The 19,250-nt window shown below is 40.1% G+C and overlaps 1 protein-coding gene and 1 pseudogene across 2 annotated transcripts in view; both read left to right on the forward strand.

Annotated features, from left to right (window-relative positions):
* Window positions 1-6,329, forward strand: part of AK4 (adenylate kinase 4) — a 96,630-nt gene extending 90,301 nt beyond the window's left edge. The window contains exon 6 of the mRNA XM_010850259.1: window positions 269-6,329. Within this exon, the coding sequence (XP_010848561.1) occupies window positions 269-383 (115 nt within the window). The 3' untranslated portion in view covers window positions 384-6,329. The remainder of the gene's footprint in view (window positions 1-268) is intronic.
* On the forward strand, window positions 2,480-18,586 carry LOC104996172 (annotated as a pseudogene). The gene is made up of 2 exons (XR_826142.1): window positions 2,480-2,504; window positions 18,344-18,586. The product of XR_826142.1 is annotated as a thymosin beta-4 pseudogene (transcript).
* Window positions 18,587-19,250: the final 664 nt, after the last annotated feature.

Here is a 19,250-nt window from a genome sequence, read left to right on the forward strand (position 1 = left end):
AGGCAGATTTGGGGTTGTCCCTATAATGTTACCATGTTTTTAAAGGAGAAGAAAAGGTGGCATGACATCAAGCTTGCCAGAATTGCAGAGGACAGGGCTTTATTTAGTTGTACCGAACTGGGGGTGTTGATACATTGGTTTTGGGACTCAGTGATGTGTGACATAGACCAGGAGATTGCGTTTAGATTGTACCCAGGATCTTCATCTGTGCTGATATCATGTCAAAAGGAAACCTAAAATGCCCTGTATGTCGGACTTTGTTTTTCAGGAGCCGAGGAGTGCTCCACCAGTTTTCAGGAACCGAGACTAACAAAATCTGGCCCTATGTTTACACGCTTTTCTCGAACAAGATCACACCTGTTCAGTCCAAAGAAGCCTACTGAGCCTGCGCAGTGGAAGAACCAGGAAGATATGGTCATTTGTTCAACTGTATGTGTAGTGTTGGTGCCATGCCCCAGTTAGCAGCTAGCTGAGATAGCTTGCAGTGTCTTTTCTAGTTTAAATGGTGAACAGACATGAAAACTAATGAATAGAATGAGTTAATGACGAGGCTCTTCTTTGCCTTTCTAAAAGAGGGGCCACCTACACGTGTTTAAGATGTCCCTGCACATGTCTCAAGTTCTTTATAAGAAAGGAAGCAACACAGGCTGGATTCCAAGCGGTGTATCACCCAAGCCCTAGTTGATTTTCCACAGCCAGGTTGTTGCCATAATAGCTTTTTCACACATGACGGTGGTGCTCTCTGGCTCTCCCCAGCCCCTAAAGGCTGTTGAAACATAGCACCAGGAGGCCTGAGAATGCCAGGGGCTCTAGCTGCCTTTGTCCCTGCTTCTCTGGCATGTGCCCTCCTGGTGACAGTGGGATTGAAACAGTAGCTCTCAGTGATTGCTTCTCTGGCCTTGAGTGACTGTCCACAGTTCACTTTTTCCTGTTAGGAATGACGCCTTCTCTGTATCCGTGCTCCATTGAATCTCTTTTTCATACATCCTAGAATGAAAGGACTTGGCTTCTACTACTTTTATTAGACATCTGTTTTCTCCCTCCCTAGACTATTAAGTAATATTGTTCCTGCTTTTATCCCTCTCAAATTCCTGTCTGAGAGCTGAGAGCTGGGGGACGATGTTCAGTCTCTCTATGCACCAGGAGCTGAACCGAGTGGAGGGTCTACTTAAACTGTTCGTCTGACTCTCATGAGTTGACACCGCTCCTTTCTTTTATTGTGGCAAAATAAAACCCTAAGAGTCTTTGGGGAACTCTCAAAAACTGGGAAATATTCACCTCCATAAATGTTAAAAGATTGTATCTTATGTATAGAAGTAAATAAGACCGTATGGAATTACTGGACTGAAAGAATAGTTTAGCTTATAATGAAGACAAAAAAATATATATTTTGAAAATGCTGCTAAATATTGATGCTGACAGTGTTTTTCTCGTGTGAGTGACCCAAGCATATTATAAATAGTTGGTAAAGGGAATGGAGCCTGTGGGGTCAAGGAAAATGTTGCACTACCTGTGCCTAGACTCATGATGACAGCTTTATGATTATGGGATTTGATAAAATTGTAATTTTTTATTCTATTCCAAAGATGCTTTCTATAGGATGGCCATTAAGTCTAGAAATATAGATCACACTATTTTGTCATTCATTAGAATGTAGCATCAATAAACCATTTATTAAGGATTTGCCTCGTTTCCAGACTTGGTGGCCACTAATGCTCGCCCTCCTCTGGGAAAGACAATGAAATTTATTCCTGTTGCCTTAAAAATAGATATCCTCTTCATGCATCGTGATTGTACCAGCGAGGGTCCTTTAGTATTTCCAGGAGTGACTTCTGTCTAACTCTTGATACTGCTGAGAAAACAAAAGCCTTTCAGCATAGGTGATGTTGGAACACATTATTTATTTTCTGAAGATGTCACAGTGAATTTCCAGTCATTCACTGACCCATGGATTCTGAATGGTAGCCATGCATCTTCTCTACAAATACTGCCCCCACTCTGGCCAGTCCCTCTCGCTTTGTCCCTTCATGTGAATGTTCTTTGGCTACCTTAGTGGAAACACAGACCAGTTTCCTCCTCATCCTCTGAATCCAAGTGAAGTAAGATTATTTACTTTCTAGGTTTATGCAGTTAAAATGCCCAGTTCAGATTTGTGAAACATCGGTGCATGATAGTGACTTTTGAAAAGAGTTGTGTTTGAATGCCAGTTGATGGGGGTAGGGTAAAAACCAGACATGCAGATACAGCTCAGGTTTCCAGGGGAACCAGGCATAGAGAAAAACAAGTCTTATTTGAGAAAAATTGCACAATTTAGAGTAGTTTTGCCATGGAGACAATTTCCATAAAGTAGGAAAAGTAGAAAGTTAAGGTTATTATAGGGATCATTCAGGAGAGGAAAGTGTGTGCTTTTTTGGAAGCAGAAAAATCTTCAAAACTTTCCTCCCTTCTGTTGATGTTTAGCAGATGCTCCAATGTAATCATGGCCTTTGGAGTTTTGGGAAGAAGTATGGGAAATGGCCTAGGTGATCCCTGACTCGATACTCTGCTCCTTCATCCTCCCCTCCCTTCTCCCTTCCAGCAAAATAGACACTTAAAGCCAGTGTCAGTGTTGCTCAATGCCTCTCAATAGTGTGTGCTATTTCTGAGGTTGCCCGCAGTAGAGGGCAGTCACCTTTGCTGGGTGAGACCATAATGAAAGCCAAACACTGTTCCCACGGGCTTTTGAAAGATGATGCTTGTTTGATGATGTTCGATAGCCTAAAAAAAATGTTTCTGGTTTTCTTCAACAAAGTCTAGCTTTTCCTTCAATGATTTTACACTAAAATAAATAAAATTTTCTTGAAAATATTTTGACCAAGATAAAATTAAAGGGACCTATTTAGTTTTCCTTCTACTGCCACACGTGAGGTTCCATCGAAGCTAGGCACAAAGAGTAGTTTGGGTGGTTTCTAAAATTCTTACATATCCCCTCCTTCTCTGATTCTAGCCAGCTCTGCGTTCATTTTGCTTTCTCTTATCCCCACCAGCTTCCTGCTTATTGAGAACTTGAAAACACTGCTGTGTTTCATATACTCTAACACTAAAGCAAGCATATAATAGGTACCATATATTGAAGGCCTGCTGAGTGTCATATGTGTACAGTATTAGGACATTTGCAGACATCTCATTTAATCTTGCCAGCATCCTTTGAGACAGGCATGATCCCATGCTTATAAACAAAGCGAGGGTCGGCAGAGTAAAGCATCGTGCCCTGGCTTTTCCCAACGCGCAGTGTAGACACACTTGAACGCAGGCTTCCTGGCTCTGCTCCTAGATGTTGACTACCTGCATCCTGTCCCAAGCAACACAGGGCTCTGAGCTTGCTTGTATTTCCAAGTGGCCTCACATCCAGAATGGCAGGGTTCACTCTGGTGACATCCACCTCTGTATGAGAGTGTTCCTTTTCCTTTTTCCCTTTTGCTTAAGCAAAGGAAGCTGCTAGAGGAGAGTCTGAGCCCTTGATCATCCATAATTGCTCACTTATAAGTAAATTGAGGGCTTCCCTGGTAAAGAATCTACCTGCTTTGTGGGAGACCTGGGTTCGATCTCTGGGTTGGGAAGATTCCCTGGAGAAGGGAACGGCTACCCACTCCAGTATTCTGGTCTGGAGAATTCCATGGACTATATAGTCCATGGGGGTCGCAAAGAGTGGGACATGACTGAGTGACTTTTACTTTTGTACATAAGTAAAATGAAAGGCTGTCAAAGTAGGCCTGGCTTGGGTCCAGGCTACTCTGTGGCGGCGGCAAGCTCATGGTCCTCCTTTGTTCTCTCGGTGTCCATGGTTTTGTGTCCCTGAAGGGACCCTGATGCTTGCGCCACCCCAGCCATGGTGCTCACACACTCCCCTAGACTCCTGGGAGCCCTCCAGACACTATTCAATACTTTGTTTCCCTGACATCAGAACAAATGACTGCCTTGCCTCCACCCCCAAACAAGGCCCCCATAGTAACTGATCTTTCCTACAGTGCTAGCTGGTGAGCAGGTGGTGATTGAGCTCCTAATCCAGGGTCATCCTAGACTGCAATGTCATCCTCCCTGTGTGACGTTGCATCATTAACATCGTCCTGAAGGCCAAGCCCACGTCTTTGCCTGCCCTCTGATGTGGTGGCGCTGCTTATCACTCACAATTCTGGCAGGAATGGCTTCCCACCTCACCTGCCTTCTCCAGGGTGACTCTCAATACCTTCTGATAGCTCAGCTTACATGAGCTCCAGCTTCATCCAGGGTGTGCCCCTCTCTTTGGTAGGGAAGGGGAGAAGGTAAGAATAGGCACAGGCAATGGAGGATTCTTGGGAAGCAGGTGATGCTGTGGCCTCTCCTGCCATTTCTAGGTTGAGTTTTTTTCTTTTCTGGCCATACCATGAAGCATGCAGAACTTACCCAACCAGGAATCGAACCTGTGCCCTCTGAAGTGGAAGTGTGGAGTCTTAACCACTGGACTGCCAGGGAAGCCCTATAGGTTGTTGACAGGATAAATTTTGATAGAAAGATGCCTATGTAAGCCCATAAATAGAGTTTTTATACTTTTTAAATCAGTGGAAACTGAGTTCAGTATCTGATTTTGGTTATTTGTTTAAAGAAGTTTTAACTACCCGCTTGTGGTGTGTGTTGGGAGCAGGAAGGGAGGGAGAAGTCTTTGCTTAAATCATAAAGACAGCAAATTTCCAAGTATGTTCAGGTATCAAAAGGGCTTGGTAGTCACTGTTTATTGGTGCTATGTGCACTCCATCCATTATCTAGTTAAATCCTCAACAATTAGCCTAAGTAATAGTATTATCTCAATTATCTTGCCTCCTTGTGTTTTAAAACTGAAATGCTCGTTTACTTAACCTTTTCCTATATGGGGATTAATCAGGAAATTCAAAAAGGCTTTTTAAATATGTTTCTCTAGTTTGAGCTCCCTATTCTCATGGATAGGTAAAACAATGTATTTGCTCCCACCTGGAATCTTTGCTTTTGGCTCTAGTGCCAAGACAGGAAGTGGGCATCAGCGGGTCCTGGCGGTAGCCGCACACTGCATATGCAGAGGACGGTGTTTCGTCTGTCCTCTGCTGGGTCACGGGATGTCTGGAGGCATTCATATCTACCTGATGGATTTCATGTGTTGCTTTTCACTTAATAGACAATATCTTTTCTTGCTGCAGTAATTTTGCCAGAAAGGCAATTCGTAAGATAGAGTCATGTCTATAGTATGAATTGCGTTCTATTCCCCTCCATCTTCAGCAACTTCCTTGTCTGTTCGGTGTTTCAGAAGAGGAACCCAGTAACAGACGCCTTTTAATGTGGGAATGTGGTCTGGTCATAAGGTCCCTTTCCTTATATAACTGACCCAGTCTGGTTTGCAGATGCAACGTGTGCAAGACCCAGATGACGGGGAACTGTGAAGCCATATTTCAACTGTGAGGAAAATTTGCTTCCTGCGTCTGTTGAGACATAATTACAGTTGCTGATAAATGCCATACCTTATCTTTAACAAATTGCACAGTTCTTGCCAAAATAAATGTCATTATCTGTGTGCTTCAGGAAATTCCCTAAATTGGTGTGTGTGAGTGAGTGTGAGAGAAAGAAAGGTAGTGTGTGTTTTGGGAAGGGTAGTGTTGGATATATTCATTCCTTCTTGGGTGATAATTAGGCTATTCTAGAAAGCACAGTGTCATTCTTGAAATAAAAGATTTCCTGTTTAAACACATGTCAAAAGAGCATTGCACCTTGAAGATTCTCACTGGGGTTGATGTGTCTAATATCACTTCATGAAACCTTTCTCTTGAGACAGAAATGTGCTAAATAAGGACAAAGTTTTTTGTTTCATTTAGAGAAGAATAAAGGGAAGAAAAATGAAAACTCAATCTTTATGTCAGCTCCAAGGTGTCAGGGCATAGAGGGCTTTCCTAGTTTTATGAGAATTTGTACTACTGATTTTTATAGATTCTTGTTTTTGAGATGAGTAGATCTTGGGAAATTGTTGCATTACAATGGCATTTCACTGTGATTCCTCTCAAGCTCAAATCAGTTCTCTAACCTAATGACAACTTGCCTCTGGTTTACTCTCCTGTGAAATGTCAGCTCCATTTTCCCAGAAGTTGTGTGTTTACGATGAGTCAGTGCTTTTCCTCAGTGTGAAAGTTATCAGCCCTCTTGATTTTGGTGTATGTGCTTAATTCAAAGTATCTAAACCTGTAGTCTAATCTGTACATGCTCTGTTAATTGTGTTATTGATGATTTTATCTGGCTTGAAGATCGATTCAAACTTTTTAATTTGATAGAAATAAAGTTTTTTCTGCTTATAACTAGTGAATTCATTTAACATTTCTATATAGCCTTTTATACTTGGCAGTACACACCTTCACAAATGCTCTCATTTATGCCACTCTGCAACCTTCCCATTATCAACAGTGTTTTCTCCACTTTGAAGATGGGGAAAACAGAGAATGTAGTGTTCCCTGGATAATGTGATAGTTGGTGGCAGAGCAAGACCCCAAATCCAAGATTTATGACCCCCCCAGTCTCATTTTCTGCTACACTATGTTGCCTCACTTTGTTTACCTTCAAACTCCTTTATTTTACAGTACTTTACTTTTTACCTATTTCCATGGACATTCTTTATTTTTGAAGTAACTGGATGATGTAAGTAGATCCTATCCTACAGGTAAGGAGACTGGATCAGAGTGCCTGACTCTAAGGTCATCCCGTCCAGGCTTACTCAACAGTAAGCAGTAGTCCAGCAGACCTCCCTGGTGGGAGCTTGAGGTGTAGAGGAAACAGAGCCTCTGAAGGAGAGTCTTCCTGTGACAGGGACAGGGGCACATGCCCTGGCTTCTCCCAACCTCTCCCACTCCTATCTCCTGCAGGGACTTTCCGTTAGCTGAAGTCAGACGCCAGCTGACACAGCAACTTGTTCTCCAGGCTTCCGTGTCCCTGAAAGGTGAACTGGACCTAATGGCAATGTGTGACTTTGTTTTAAAGTTCAAACCATTCACTTTTTAGGAGGATTTTATATCTTGGTCTCATTGGCTTAACATCTGGGTATATAATATGCTTTAACCACTAGAGGTAAGCAGAAATGAAGGTGTTGCTTCTGAGTAGAAGCCTTAGGACCAGAGGATGGGTACCTATCTCTCCATCTGCATTGAAACTTGGCAGCTTTATGGGGCTTTTCTTTTACCTGAATCCTAAAGTGAAGAAGCAGAGACATTACTTTGCCAACAAATGTCCATCTAGTCAAGGCTATGGTTTTTCCAGTAGTCATGTATGGATGTGAGAGTTGGACTGTAAAGAAAGCTGAGCACTAAAGAATTGATGCTTTTGAACTCTGGTGTTGGAGAAGACTTTTGAGAGTCCCTTGGACTGCAAGGGGATCCAACCAGTCCACCCTAAAGGAGATCAGTCCTGAGTATTCATTGGAAGGACTAATGTTGAAGCTGAAACTCCAATACTTTGGCCACCTGATGTGAAGAGCTGACTCATTGGAAAAGACCTTGATTCTGGGAAAGATTGAAGGTGGGAGGAGAAGGGGATGACAGAGGATGAAATGGTTGGATGGTATCACCGACTCAATTGATGTGATTTTGGGTAAACTGGGAGTCGGCAATGGACATGGAGGCCTCGCATACTGCAGTCATGGGGTTGCAAAGAGTCGGACACGACTGAGCAACTGAACTGAACTGAAAGTGAAGATGTGGAGCAGGGATGTGGCCAGTCCATGATGGATGGGTAGTATGCATGAAAAACAAACCTTTGGTTTTATAAGCCACTAAGATTTGGGTGGAGCTGGTATCACAGCTTGATTTAACCCAAGCTGACTGATAGAAATGGGTCCAAGATGAGTATGTCATTCAGTTCCAACTTTCACTTCTCTAATACTATTAGGCTCTGGGGCTGCAAAGATGAGGAAGACCCAGTTTTTTCCTTGACTTCCTTACAGTTTCCTGGAGGGGATGGACATATGATTAAATAACTCTTTATGTAACTATTGGAGTTAAATCACTGGATTATACTTGAAAGAACACAGAGGGAGTGACTCTTGGCTAACCAAGCAGAGAAGGAGAGCTAATATTTGAGTTGAGTGATGCAGGAAAAGAGGGAACCCAGGCCAAGGGAATGGGATGTATATAAAAATACAAGTACATATGCCAGATGGATGCCAAAACTGTGTGAGGCAGGACTGGGGAGACAAAGATAAGACCAACTTGAATTGGGAAGTTGTATTGACCTGGTCTCAAAATTCACAGCAGACTTTACACTGAGAAGAGACTCATCCGATTTGCATGATGTAATTGTACTACAGGTCTGAACTAAGATGTGATAGTAGAGTTCAGAAAAGGGGTGGTTGTATTATATTTTTCTGGGAGGGGAGCCACTGTGTGAAATCTTGGCAATTTAAACTTTTTAAAAACACTGCACAGGCTGAAGAGCATATCTGTTTAAGCTGATATGAGACTTCTGGATGAGAAGAATACAGGAGGTAGAAAAGAGGGTCTTAGTGGCTGGATGTCCATGAAGTGAGGGGGTAGCGTATACAAGGACAAAGGGGTATGGAGGAGAGGATTTATAATTTTGATGACCAAATAAAATCTTATTTATATAGAATTCTGATGTATCAGAGAACATTACCTGTTTAAATAACTTGAGGTTTTTTCCCCAGCGTTCAATTTGATTTAATTTTCCCCATATTCATTTCAGCCAGTGAATATGTAAGCAACCAATAATTAAATGAAAACCATGCCCATACTTGAGGAAACCTACCTAAACTAGATACATTGTATATGTATTTTATATATGTGCATATTTTATATGTGCATATAAATATATGTATTATGTAGTCACTTAGTTGTGTCCAACTCATTTGTGACCCTGCTAGGCTCCTCTGTCCATGGGATTTTCCAGGCAAGAGTACTGGAGTGGGTTGCCATTCCTACTCCAGGGGATCTTCCCAACCCAGGGATTGAATCCCTGACCCCTGCATTGACAGGTGGACTCTTTACTGTTGAGTCACCACGGAAGCACATGCACACACACACACGTACACACACACACATGTACATGTATATGTAAATATTATATGTGTGTACATATATGCATGTATAACAGAAGATTGCAGTTACTGAAGATAGACCCTGGTGTCACACAATGGGCCAGGCATTGTACACCAGTTATAGATGATGAACCTCAGGATTAGGGAACGGAAGACTTCAACTCCAGTGCTCACATATGATTATTCAGCTGACTCTCACTAGCCAAAGATCCAGAGAGACCTAAAAATTTATACATGTTGACATTTATCAATTGAAGTTAGATGGTGAGGACTCTGAAGATGACAGTTGCCTAAGTCTTACCCTTTCTCTATATCTTCCCCAAACTATACAGATCAAGGAAAGCAAATAAAATCACAATTAACTCACTACATAACACAATTATATCTACCACATAACCAGTTAAGGGCCCTGCAGTCAAGGCTCCTTTGGCCTTGGGCAGGACTTGCAAGAGTCAGGGTGGAGAGCCTTGCCACTTGGGAGTGACTAGGACCTGAGCAGTGTTGAGTCTTTCCTGTGGCCAGCTTTTCTCCCAGCCAGGATCCTAGCATCAGTCCCCTTACAAGGAAGAAAGAGCTCCCATGGAGGGATTAAATCTTCTATCCCATCAGGAGTTGCCATCTTGCACCTTCCATTCTAAGTCTATGCACCCTGAGAAAGTGATTTCCTGTCAAGGAAGAATCGGGGATACAAAAAGGAATGGTCTGTGTCCAGATTAGTCAAGACGGATCAGTCATTCTCTTCACAGTAATGGCCCCAACACACTGACCACCCTAGATCCACTGACTGTGTTATATTACATCAACCACCCTGGGTCCAACAGTAGGGGAGAAGAGGGTACAGGCTAGCATTCCTTAAAGACCTGAACGAATCATCTGTATTTCATCTGTATTAAACTGTTATGTTCCCCCTGTATTAAGGCAGTGTGCTGTGCTTAGTTGCTCAGTTGTGTCCGACTCTGTGACCTCACAGACTGTATGTAGCCTGCCAGGTACCTCTGTCAACCAGGATTCTCCAGGCTAGAATACTGGAATGGGTTGCCATGCCCTCCTCCAGGGGATCTTCCCAACCCAGGGATTGAACCTGTGTGTCTTGCATTGCAGGTGGATTCTTCACCATCTGAGCCACCAGAGAAGCCCATATTAAGCCAATAAAGCAACTCAATTTAGTGCTCCTGAAAACCTTGGGCTTCCCAGGTGGCACTAATGGTAAAGAACCTGCCTGTCAATGCAGGAGACATAAGAGACGCAGGTTCAATCTTTGGTTTGGGAAGATCTCCTGGAGGAAGCATGGCAATCCTCTCCAGTATTCTTACCTGGAGAATCCCATGGACAGAGGAGCCTGGCAGGGTATAGTCCATAGGGTTGCAGAGTTGGGCATGACTGAAGTGACTTTGCATGCATGCATACATGCAAACATTACCTAAAAATTTATGCCTGTTGGCATTTATCAATTGAAGTTAGATGGTGAGGACTCTTTGAAGATGACAGTTGCCTAAGTCTTACCCTTTCTATATATCTTCCCCAAACTATACAGATCAAGGAAAGCAAATAAAATCACAATTAACTCACTACATAACACAATTATATCTACTACATAACCAGAAAACAAACTCTTATTGTATTTGAGTGGAGAAATATCTCTAATTAAGAGCACTGCCTATGGAGCCCATTTGAAAATGGAGAGTGAGGCTGGGATTATTTGGAAAAAGAGTGCAGTGACATTTAGAGAGTCCCAACACTAAGTGGAAAAATACTGAGAAGAGCCATGCTGGATTAGGGCTCTCACTAATGGGGGAAGATAGAGTCTAATAAACGTGTGTGTAAAAGTGCAGCTTCTGGGAGAAAACAAGGAACTTAGAAGGAGGATACATCTCTTAGAGATACAGTAACAAGTGGGAAAAATAAAGAAGTTAGTAGAAATTACAGTTTCTAGAGAAATGAGAATTTCATTAAATCTAATCATCCTAAACTCTCCTTAATCCTCCTCCCCTATCCTCCAAAAGGCTAGTCATTAAAGAAACTGTATTTCACTGTACCAACTGAAGAGGGCACTCTTGAACTGAGAAACTAGTAAGTCACTCTTCCTTCGACCCTATCCATGGAAACATCTGGTCCAGGAAAATCCAAAAGTCTTGAAAATCCGAATGTCTTGAAAATGAACAGGTGAAAGCAGCCAATATCCACAGAAAGTTAGTTTCAAAAGGGAATCAATTGAGAATCAAAATTCTTCAGCTGATGAAAGCATTCAAGGCCCAGTCTAAAAGCAGAAGAAGCTGTAGCACAACACTCCAACCTGAATCAAATATTGTTAGACAAACCATAAAAGATATGAAAAAACATCACAAATCAGTAATCCATAAATGCAGATGAGCAGTGGGCACAAAGCAAAAAGGTGTGAAGTAAGAATTGACTGAACACAGAAAAGAAAGTGAATGAAATGACCACCATCTCCAAAATTAGGACTAAATTACAAGATGCACAAGAAGGAATAGATTCATCAAAGTACACAAAGGAGATGTGGGAAAGTGAGATGAAAATTTCCAAGACAATGAAACAAAATAAGAAAAAGTAAGACACTCAGAAAAAAAAATAATAGCTATAGAAGTCTGACAAGATCTAATATACCTATAACTGAGTCTGTAAAGAAGAAAAAAAATAAAGCCAACATTTAAAGCTGTAATGCAATAAAAACTTACCAATAAATAAGCAAACCCTGAATCTATATATTGAAAGGGGTATTGTATGTTGAAAGTTACACTGTGGAATTTTGAAAATTGACTCAGAATAGTCAATGTTAAGACATACTCTTTATGTGTTTGGTCGTGCTGGGCCTTCGTTGCTGCAGGGGCTTTTCTGTAGCTGCTGTGAGGGGGCTCCTCTCTAGCTGTGGTGCTCGGGCTTCTCACTGCAGTGGCTTCTCTCGTTGCGGAGCTCGGGCTCTAGAGCGCAGTCTCAATAGTTGTGGCTCATGGGCTTAATTACTCCTCGGCATGTGGGATCTTCTAGGATCAGGGATCAAACCTGTGTTTACTGCATGAATGGGCAGATTCTTTACCACGGAGCCACCAGAAAAGCCTAAGACATATTCTTATATGTCCAGAAAAACGCCTCTAAACTTTAAGTCAAAAAGACTGAGTGATTCATTTTACAAATCAAACCAACAATTGAGTAATATTTTCAAGGAAACAAAGTGTGAGCCAAGGATTTTGTATCTAGCCAAGCTCATTTTCAGTTATTAAGCAAATGTGGCAAAAAAGAAAAAAAGGGTATAGTTGTTGACTCTGGGTGAAAGGCATCAGGAGTAGTATTCTTTTAACTTTTATTTAGTTGGGAAATACTTTAATTACTAAGTTGCTACATTAAAAAAAAAGTTTTAAAATGTATTTACTGTTTTGAATATTTATTAATTTCTTAATTTCTTCCTCTCCCCAGCCCCTGGTAACCACTCATCTACTTTCTGTCTATGAATTTGACTATTCTGGGCATTCATTGTAAATGGAACCGTGTAAGAGGCCTTTTTATGCCTGGCTTTTTTATTTAGCTTTTTTTTTTTTTTTTAAGGTTCATCAATGTTGTATCGTGAATCAGTGCTTAATTCTTTTTTTTGTGGGGGAAAATATTCTATTAATATAGGATGTACCACATTTTGTTTATTCATCACTTGGGTAGTTTTCATCTTTTGGTTATAAAGAACAATGCTGCCACAAACACTTGTGTATAAGTTTTTGTGTGGATCGATGTTTTCAATTCACTTGGTTATATATTAATACTTAAGAATTAAGTTACTAGGGCATATGGTAATCCTATGTTTAACTTTTTAACGAATGGCCAAAGTGTTTTTGAAGGTGAGAATTTTACATTCTCACCAGCAGTGCATTCCAATGGGTTCCAATTTCTTCATGCTCTTACCAACATTTGCTATTGTGTCTTTTTTTTTTAATTTATTTTTATTGAAGGATAATTGCTTTACAGAATTTTGTTGTTTTCTGTCAAACCTCAACATGAATCAGCCATAGGAATACGAACATCCCTCCCATCTCCCTCCCCATCCCACCCCTCTAGGTTGATACAGAGCCCCTGGTTGAGTTTCCTGAGCCATACAGCAAATTCCCATTGGGTATCTATTTTACATATGGTAATGTAAGTTTCCATGTTACTCTTTCCATATATCTATCTCACCCTCTTCTCCCCTCTCCCCATGTCCATAAGTCTATTCTCTATGTCTGTTTCTCCATTGCTGCTAAGTCGCTCCAGTTGTGCCCGACCCTGCGTGACCGCATAGACTGCAGCCCACCAGGCTCCCCAGTCCCTTGGATTCTCCAGGCAAGAACACTGGAGTGGGTTGCCATTTCCTTCTCCAATGCATGAAAGTGAAAAGTGAAAGTGAAGTCACTCAGTCATGACCGACTCTTAGCGACCCCATGGACTGCAGCCCACCAGGCTCCTCCATCCACCGGATTTTCCAGGCAAGAGTACTGGACTGGGGTGCCATTGCCTTCTCCATTGCTTCCCTGTAAATAAATTCTTCAGTACCATTTTTCTAGATTCTGTATATGTGCATTCAAATACGGTATTTCTCTTTCTCTTCCTGATTCACTTCACTCTGTATAATAGGTTCTAGGTTCATCCACCTCATCAGAACTAACTCAAATGCATTCCTTTTTATGGCTGAGTAATATTCCCTTGTGTATATGTAGCACAACTTTTTTATCCATTCATCTGCTGATGGACATCTTGGTTGCTTCTATGTTCTAGCTATTGTAAATAGTGCTGCAATGAACAATGGGATACATGTGTCCTTTTCAATTTTGGTTTCCTCAGGGTATATGTCTAGGAATGGGATTGCTGGGTCAAATGGTGGTTTTATTCCTAGTTTTTAAAGGAATCTCCATACCATCTTCCATAGTGGCTGTATCAATTTACATTCCCACCAACAGTGCAAGAATGTTCATTTCTCCGCACCATCTCCAGCATTTATTTTTTGTAGACTATTTGATGGCCATTCTGACTAGTGTGAGGTGATATCTCATTGTGGTTTTGATTTGCATTTCTCTAATACTGATGTTGAGCATCTTTTCATGGGTTTGTTAGCCATCTCTATGGCTTCTTTGGAGAAATGTCTGTTTAGATCTTTTTCCCACTTTTTGATTGGGTTGTTTATTTTTCTGGCATTGAGTTGTATGAGCTGCTTGTATATTTTGGAAATTAATCCTTTGTCAGTTGTTTCATTTGATATTATTTTTTCCCATTCTGAGGGTTGTCTTTTCACCTTGCTTATAGTTTCCTTTGCTGTGCAAAAGCTTTTCAGTTTAATCAGGTCCCACTTGTTTACATTTGTTTTTATTTCCATTACTCTAGGAGGTGGGTCATAAAGGATCTTGTTTTGATTTATGCTATTGAGTGTTCTGCCTATGTTTTCCTCCTAAGAGTTTTATAGTTTCTATTCTTACATTTCAGAGAAGGCAATGGCACCCCACTACAGTACTCTTGCCTGGAAAATCCCATGGATGGAGGAGCCTGGTAGGCTGCAGTCCACGGGGTTGCTAGGAGTCGGACACGACTGAGCAACTTCACTTTCACTTTTCACTTTCATGCACTGGAGAAGGAAATGGCAACCCACTCCAGTGTTCTTGCCTGGAGAATCCCAGGAACGGGGGAGCCTGGAGGGCTGCCATCTATGGGGTCACACAGAGTCAGACACGACTGAAGTGACTTAGCATAGCATAGCATATTCTTACATTTAGGTCTTTAATCCAGTTTGAGTTTATCTTTGGGCATGATGTTAGGAAGTGTTCTAATTTCATTCTTCTACATGTAGCTGTCCAGTTTTCCCAGCACCATTTATTGAAGAGGTTGTCTTTGCCCTATTGTATATTCCCGCCTCCTTTGTAAAAAATAAGGTACCCATAGGTACATGGATTTATTTCTGGGCTTTCTATCTTGTTCCATTGGTCTATATTTCTGTTTTTGTGCCAGTACTGTACTGTCTTGATGCCTGTAGCTTTGTAGTATAATCTAAAGTCAGGAAGGCTGATTCCTCCAGCTCCATTCTTCTTTCTCAAGACTGCTTTGGCTATTCGGGGTCTTTTGTGTTTCCATATGAATTGTGAAATTTTTTGTTTCAGTTCTGTGAAAAATACCATTGGTAATTTGATAGGGATCACATTAAATCTGTGGATTGTGTTTGGTAGCATAGTCATTTTCACAATATTGATTCTTCCTACCCAGGAACATGGAATATCTCTCCATCTGTTTATGTCATCTTTGGTTTCTTTCATTAGTGTCTTATAATTTTCTGTGTATAGTTCTTTTGTCTCTTTAGGTAAGTTTAGTCCTAGATATTTAATTCTTTTTGTTTGCAATGGTGAATGGGATTGATTCTTTAATTTCTCTTTCTGATTTTTCATTGTTAGTATATAGAAATGCAAGTGATTTCTGTGTATTGATTTTGTATCCTGCAACTTTGCTAAATTCACTGATTAGCTCTAGTAATTTTCTGATACTATCTTTAGGGTTTTCTATGTACAGTATCATGTCATCTGCAAACAGTGAGAGCTTTACTTCTTCTTTTCTGATCTGTATTCATTTTATTTCTTTTTCTTCTCCAATTGTGGTAGCTAGGAGTTCCAAAACTATGTTGAATAATAATGGTGAAAGTGGAAACCCTTGTCTTGTTTCTGATCTTAGGGGCAATGCTTTCAGTTTTTCACCATTGAGAATAATGTTTGCCATAGGCTTATCATATATGGCCTTTACTGTGTTGAGGTAGGTTCCTTCTATGCCCATTTTTTGAAGGGTTTTATTCATAAATGGGTACTGAATTTTGTCAAAGGCTTTTTCTGAATCTTCTGAGATTATCATATGACTTTTACCTTTCAATTTGTTAATATGGTGTATCACATTGATTGATTTGCGTTCATTGGAGAATCCTTGCAGTCCTGGAATAAACTCAGCTTGATCATGGTGTATGAGCTTTTTGATGTGTTGCTGAATTCTGTTTGCTAAAATTTTGTTGAGGATTTTTGTATCTATGTTCTTCAGTGATATTAGCCTGTAGTTTTCATTTTTTGTGTTGTCTTTGTCTGGTTTTGGTACCAGGGTGATGGTGGCATCATAGAATGAGTTTGGAAGTGTTCCTTCCTCTGTAATTTTCTGAAAGAATTTTAGAAGGATAGGCATTAGCTCTTCTCTAAATGCTTGTTAGAATTCTCCTGTGAAGTCATTTGGTCCTGGACTTTTGTTTCTTGGGAGATTTTTGATCACAGCTTCAATTTCAGTACTTGTAATTGGGTTGTTCATAATTTCTATCTCTTCCTGGTTTAGTCTTGGAAGTTTGAACTTTTCTAAGAACCTGTCCATTTCTTCCAGGTTATCCATTTTATTGCACTATAGTTGTTCATTATAGTCTCTTCTATTCCTTTGTATTTCTGCATTGTCTGTTGTAACCTCTCCTTTTTCATTTCTAATTTTGTTGAAATGATTCTTCTCTCTTTTTTTTCTTGATGAGTCTGGCTGAAGGTTTGTCAATTTTGTTTATCTTCTCAAAGAACCAGCTTTTAGTTTTATTAATCTTTACTATTGTTTCTTTCATTTCTTTTTCATTTATGTCTGCTCAGATCTTTCTAATTTCTTTCCTTCTATTAATTTTTGTTTTTTTTTTTCTTCTTTTTCCAGTTGTTTTAGGTGTAAAGTTAGGTTGTCTATTTGATGTTTTTCTTGTTTCTTGAGGTAGGATTGTATTGCTATAAAATTCCCTCTTAGAACTGCTTTTGCTGCATCCTATAGGTTTTGAGTTGTTGTGTTTTCATTGTAATTTGTTTCTAGAAATTTTTTGATTTCCCTTTTGATTTCTTTAGTAACCTGTTGGTTATTTAGAAACATGCTGTTTAATCTTCATGTATTTCTTACAGTTGTTTTTTTTTCTTTTCCTATAATTGATATCTAGTCTCATAACATTGTGGTCAGAGAAGATGCTTGATATGATTTCAATTTTCTTAAATTTATTGAGGTTTGATTTGGGACCCAAGATGTGGTCTATCCTGGAGAATGTTCCATGTGCACTTGAGAAGAAGGTATATTCTTCTGCATTTGGATGGAAATGTCCTGAAGATATCAATGAGATCCATCTCATCTAATGTATCACTTAAGACATGTGTTTCCTTATTAATTTTCTGTTTTGATGATCTGTCCGTTGGTGTGAGTGGGGTGTTAGAGTCTCCTACTCTTATTGTGTTACTGTCAATCTCTCCTTTTATGTCTGTCTTATGTACTGAGGTGCTCCTATGTTGGGTGCATAGATAGTTACAATTGTTGTCTCCCTCTTGGGTTGATCTCTTGATCATTATGTAGTGTCCTTCCTTATCTCTTGTAATATTCTTTATTATAAGGTCTATTTTGTATGATAGGAGGATTGCTACTCCAGCATTCTTTTGCTTCCCATTTGCATGGAATATATTTTCCCATCCTCTCACTTTCAGTCTATATGTGTCTTTAGGTCTGAAGTGGGTTTCTTATAGACAGCATATATATTGGTCTTGTTTTTGTATCCATTCAGCCAGTCTGTGTCTTTTGGTTGGAGGATTTAATCCATTTACAATGAAAGTAATTATTGATATATATGTTCCTATTGCCATTTTCTTAACTATTTGGGGTTGATTTTGTAGATCTTTTTTCTTCTCCTGTGTTTCTTGCCTGTATAAGTCCCTTTAAGATTTGTTGTAAAGCTGATTTGGTGGTACTGAATTCTCTTAACTTTGGCTTGTCCAAAAAGCTTTTTATTTCTCCATCAATTTTGAATGAGATCCTTGCCGGGTACAGTAATCTTGGTTGTAGATTTTTCCCTTTCAGTACTTTAAATATATCCTGTCATTCCCTTCTGGCCTGCAGAGTTTCTGCTGAAAGATCAGCTGTTAAGCATATGGGGTTTCCCTTGTATATTACTTGTTGCTTCTCCCTTGCTGCTTTTAATATTCTTTCTTTGTGTTTAGTCTTTGTTAGTTTGATTAGTATGTGTCTTTGGCATGTTTCTCCTTGGATTTATCCTGTATGGGACTCTTTGTGCCTCTTGGACTTGATTGACTATTTCCTTTTCCATGTTGGGGAAATTTTCAACTATAGTCTCTTCAAAAATTTTCTCATACCCTTTCTTTTTCTCTTCTTCTTCTGGGACCCCTATAATTCAAATGTTGGTACGTTTGATATTGTCCCAGAGGTCTCTGAGACTATCCTCAGTTCTTTTCATTCTTTTTGCTTTATTCTGCTCTTCAAAAGTTATTTCTAGACTCGCGGCGGCCACAGCGCAGATTCGACTTCACTCGCTCGCAGTTCGCTCCGCGCCCTGTGCAACCATGTCTGACAAACCCGATATGGCTGAGATTGAGAAGTTCGATAAGTCGAAATTGAAGAAAACGGAAACGCAAGAGAAAAATCCACTGCCTTCGAAAGAAACGATTGAACAGGAGAAGCAAGCAGGCGAGTCGTAATGAAGCGTGCGCCGCCAGTAAAAAAAAAAACAAAAACAAAAGTTATTTCTACTTTTTTGTCTTCCAGCTCACTGATTTGTTCTGCTTCAGATATTCTGCATTGATTCCTTCTAGAGTATTTTTAGTTTCAGTAGTTGTGTTGTTTGTCTCTGTACGTTTACTCTTTAATTCTTCTAGGTCTTTGTTAATTGATTCTTGCATTTTCTCCATTTTGTTTTCAAGGTTGTTGGTCATCTTTACTATCATTATTCTGATTTCTTTTTCAGGTAGTTTGCCTATTTCCTCTTCATTTATTTGGACTTTTGTGTTTATAGTTTGTTCCTTCATTTGTGTAGTATTTCTCTGTCTTTTTGTTATTTTTGTTAACTTATTGTTGTTGAGGTCTCCATTTCCCAGACTTCAAGGAAAGTTCAATTCTTTCCTTGAAGAAGGTTGAATTCTTTCTTCCTTTTTTTTTCTGCCCTCCTAAGGTTGGTCCAGTGGTTTGTGTAAGCTTGGTATAGGGTGAGATTTGTGCTGTGTTTGTTTGTTTTTCCTTTGATGGGCAAAGCTGAGTGAGGTGGTAATCATGTCTGCTGATGATTGGGTTTGTATTTTTGTTTTGTTTGTTGTTTAGTATCACCACAGGGTGTTACTGGTGGTTGGGTGATGCTGGGTCTTGTATTCAGCTGGATTGCTTTGCATGAGTTCTCACT

This window comes from Bison bison, unplaced genomic scaffold (genome assembly GCF_000754665.1).
Source record: "Bison bison bison isolate TAMUID 2011002044 unplaced genomic scaffold, Bison_UMD1.0 scf7180017864290, whole genome shotgun sequence".
NCBI classification, from domain to species: domain Eukaryota; kingdom Metazoa; phylum Chordata; class Mammalia; order Artiodactyla; family Bovidae; genus Bison; species Bison bison.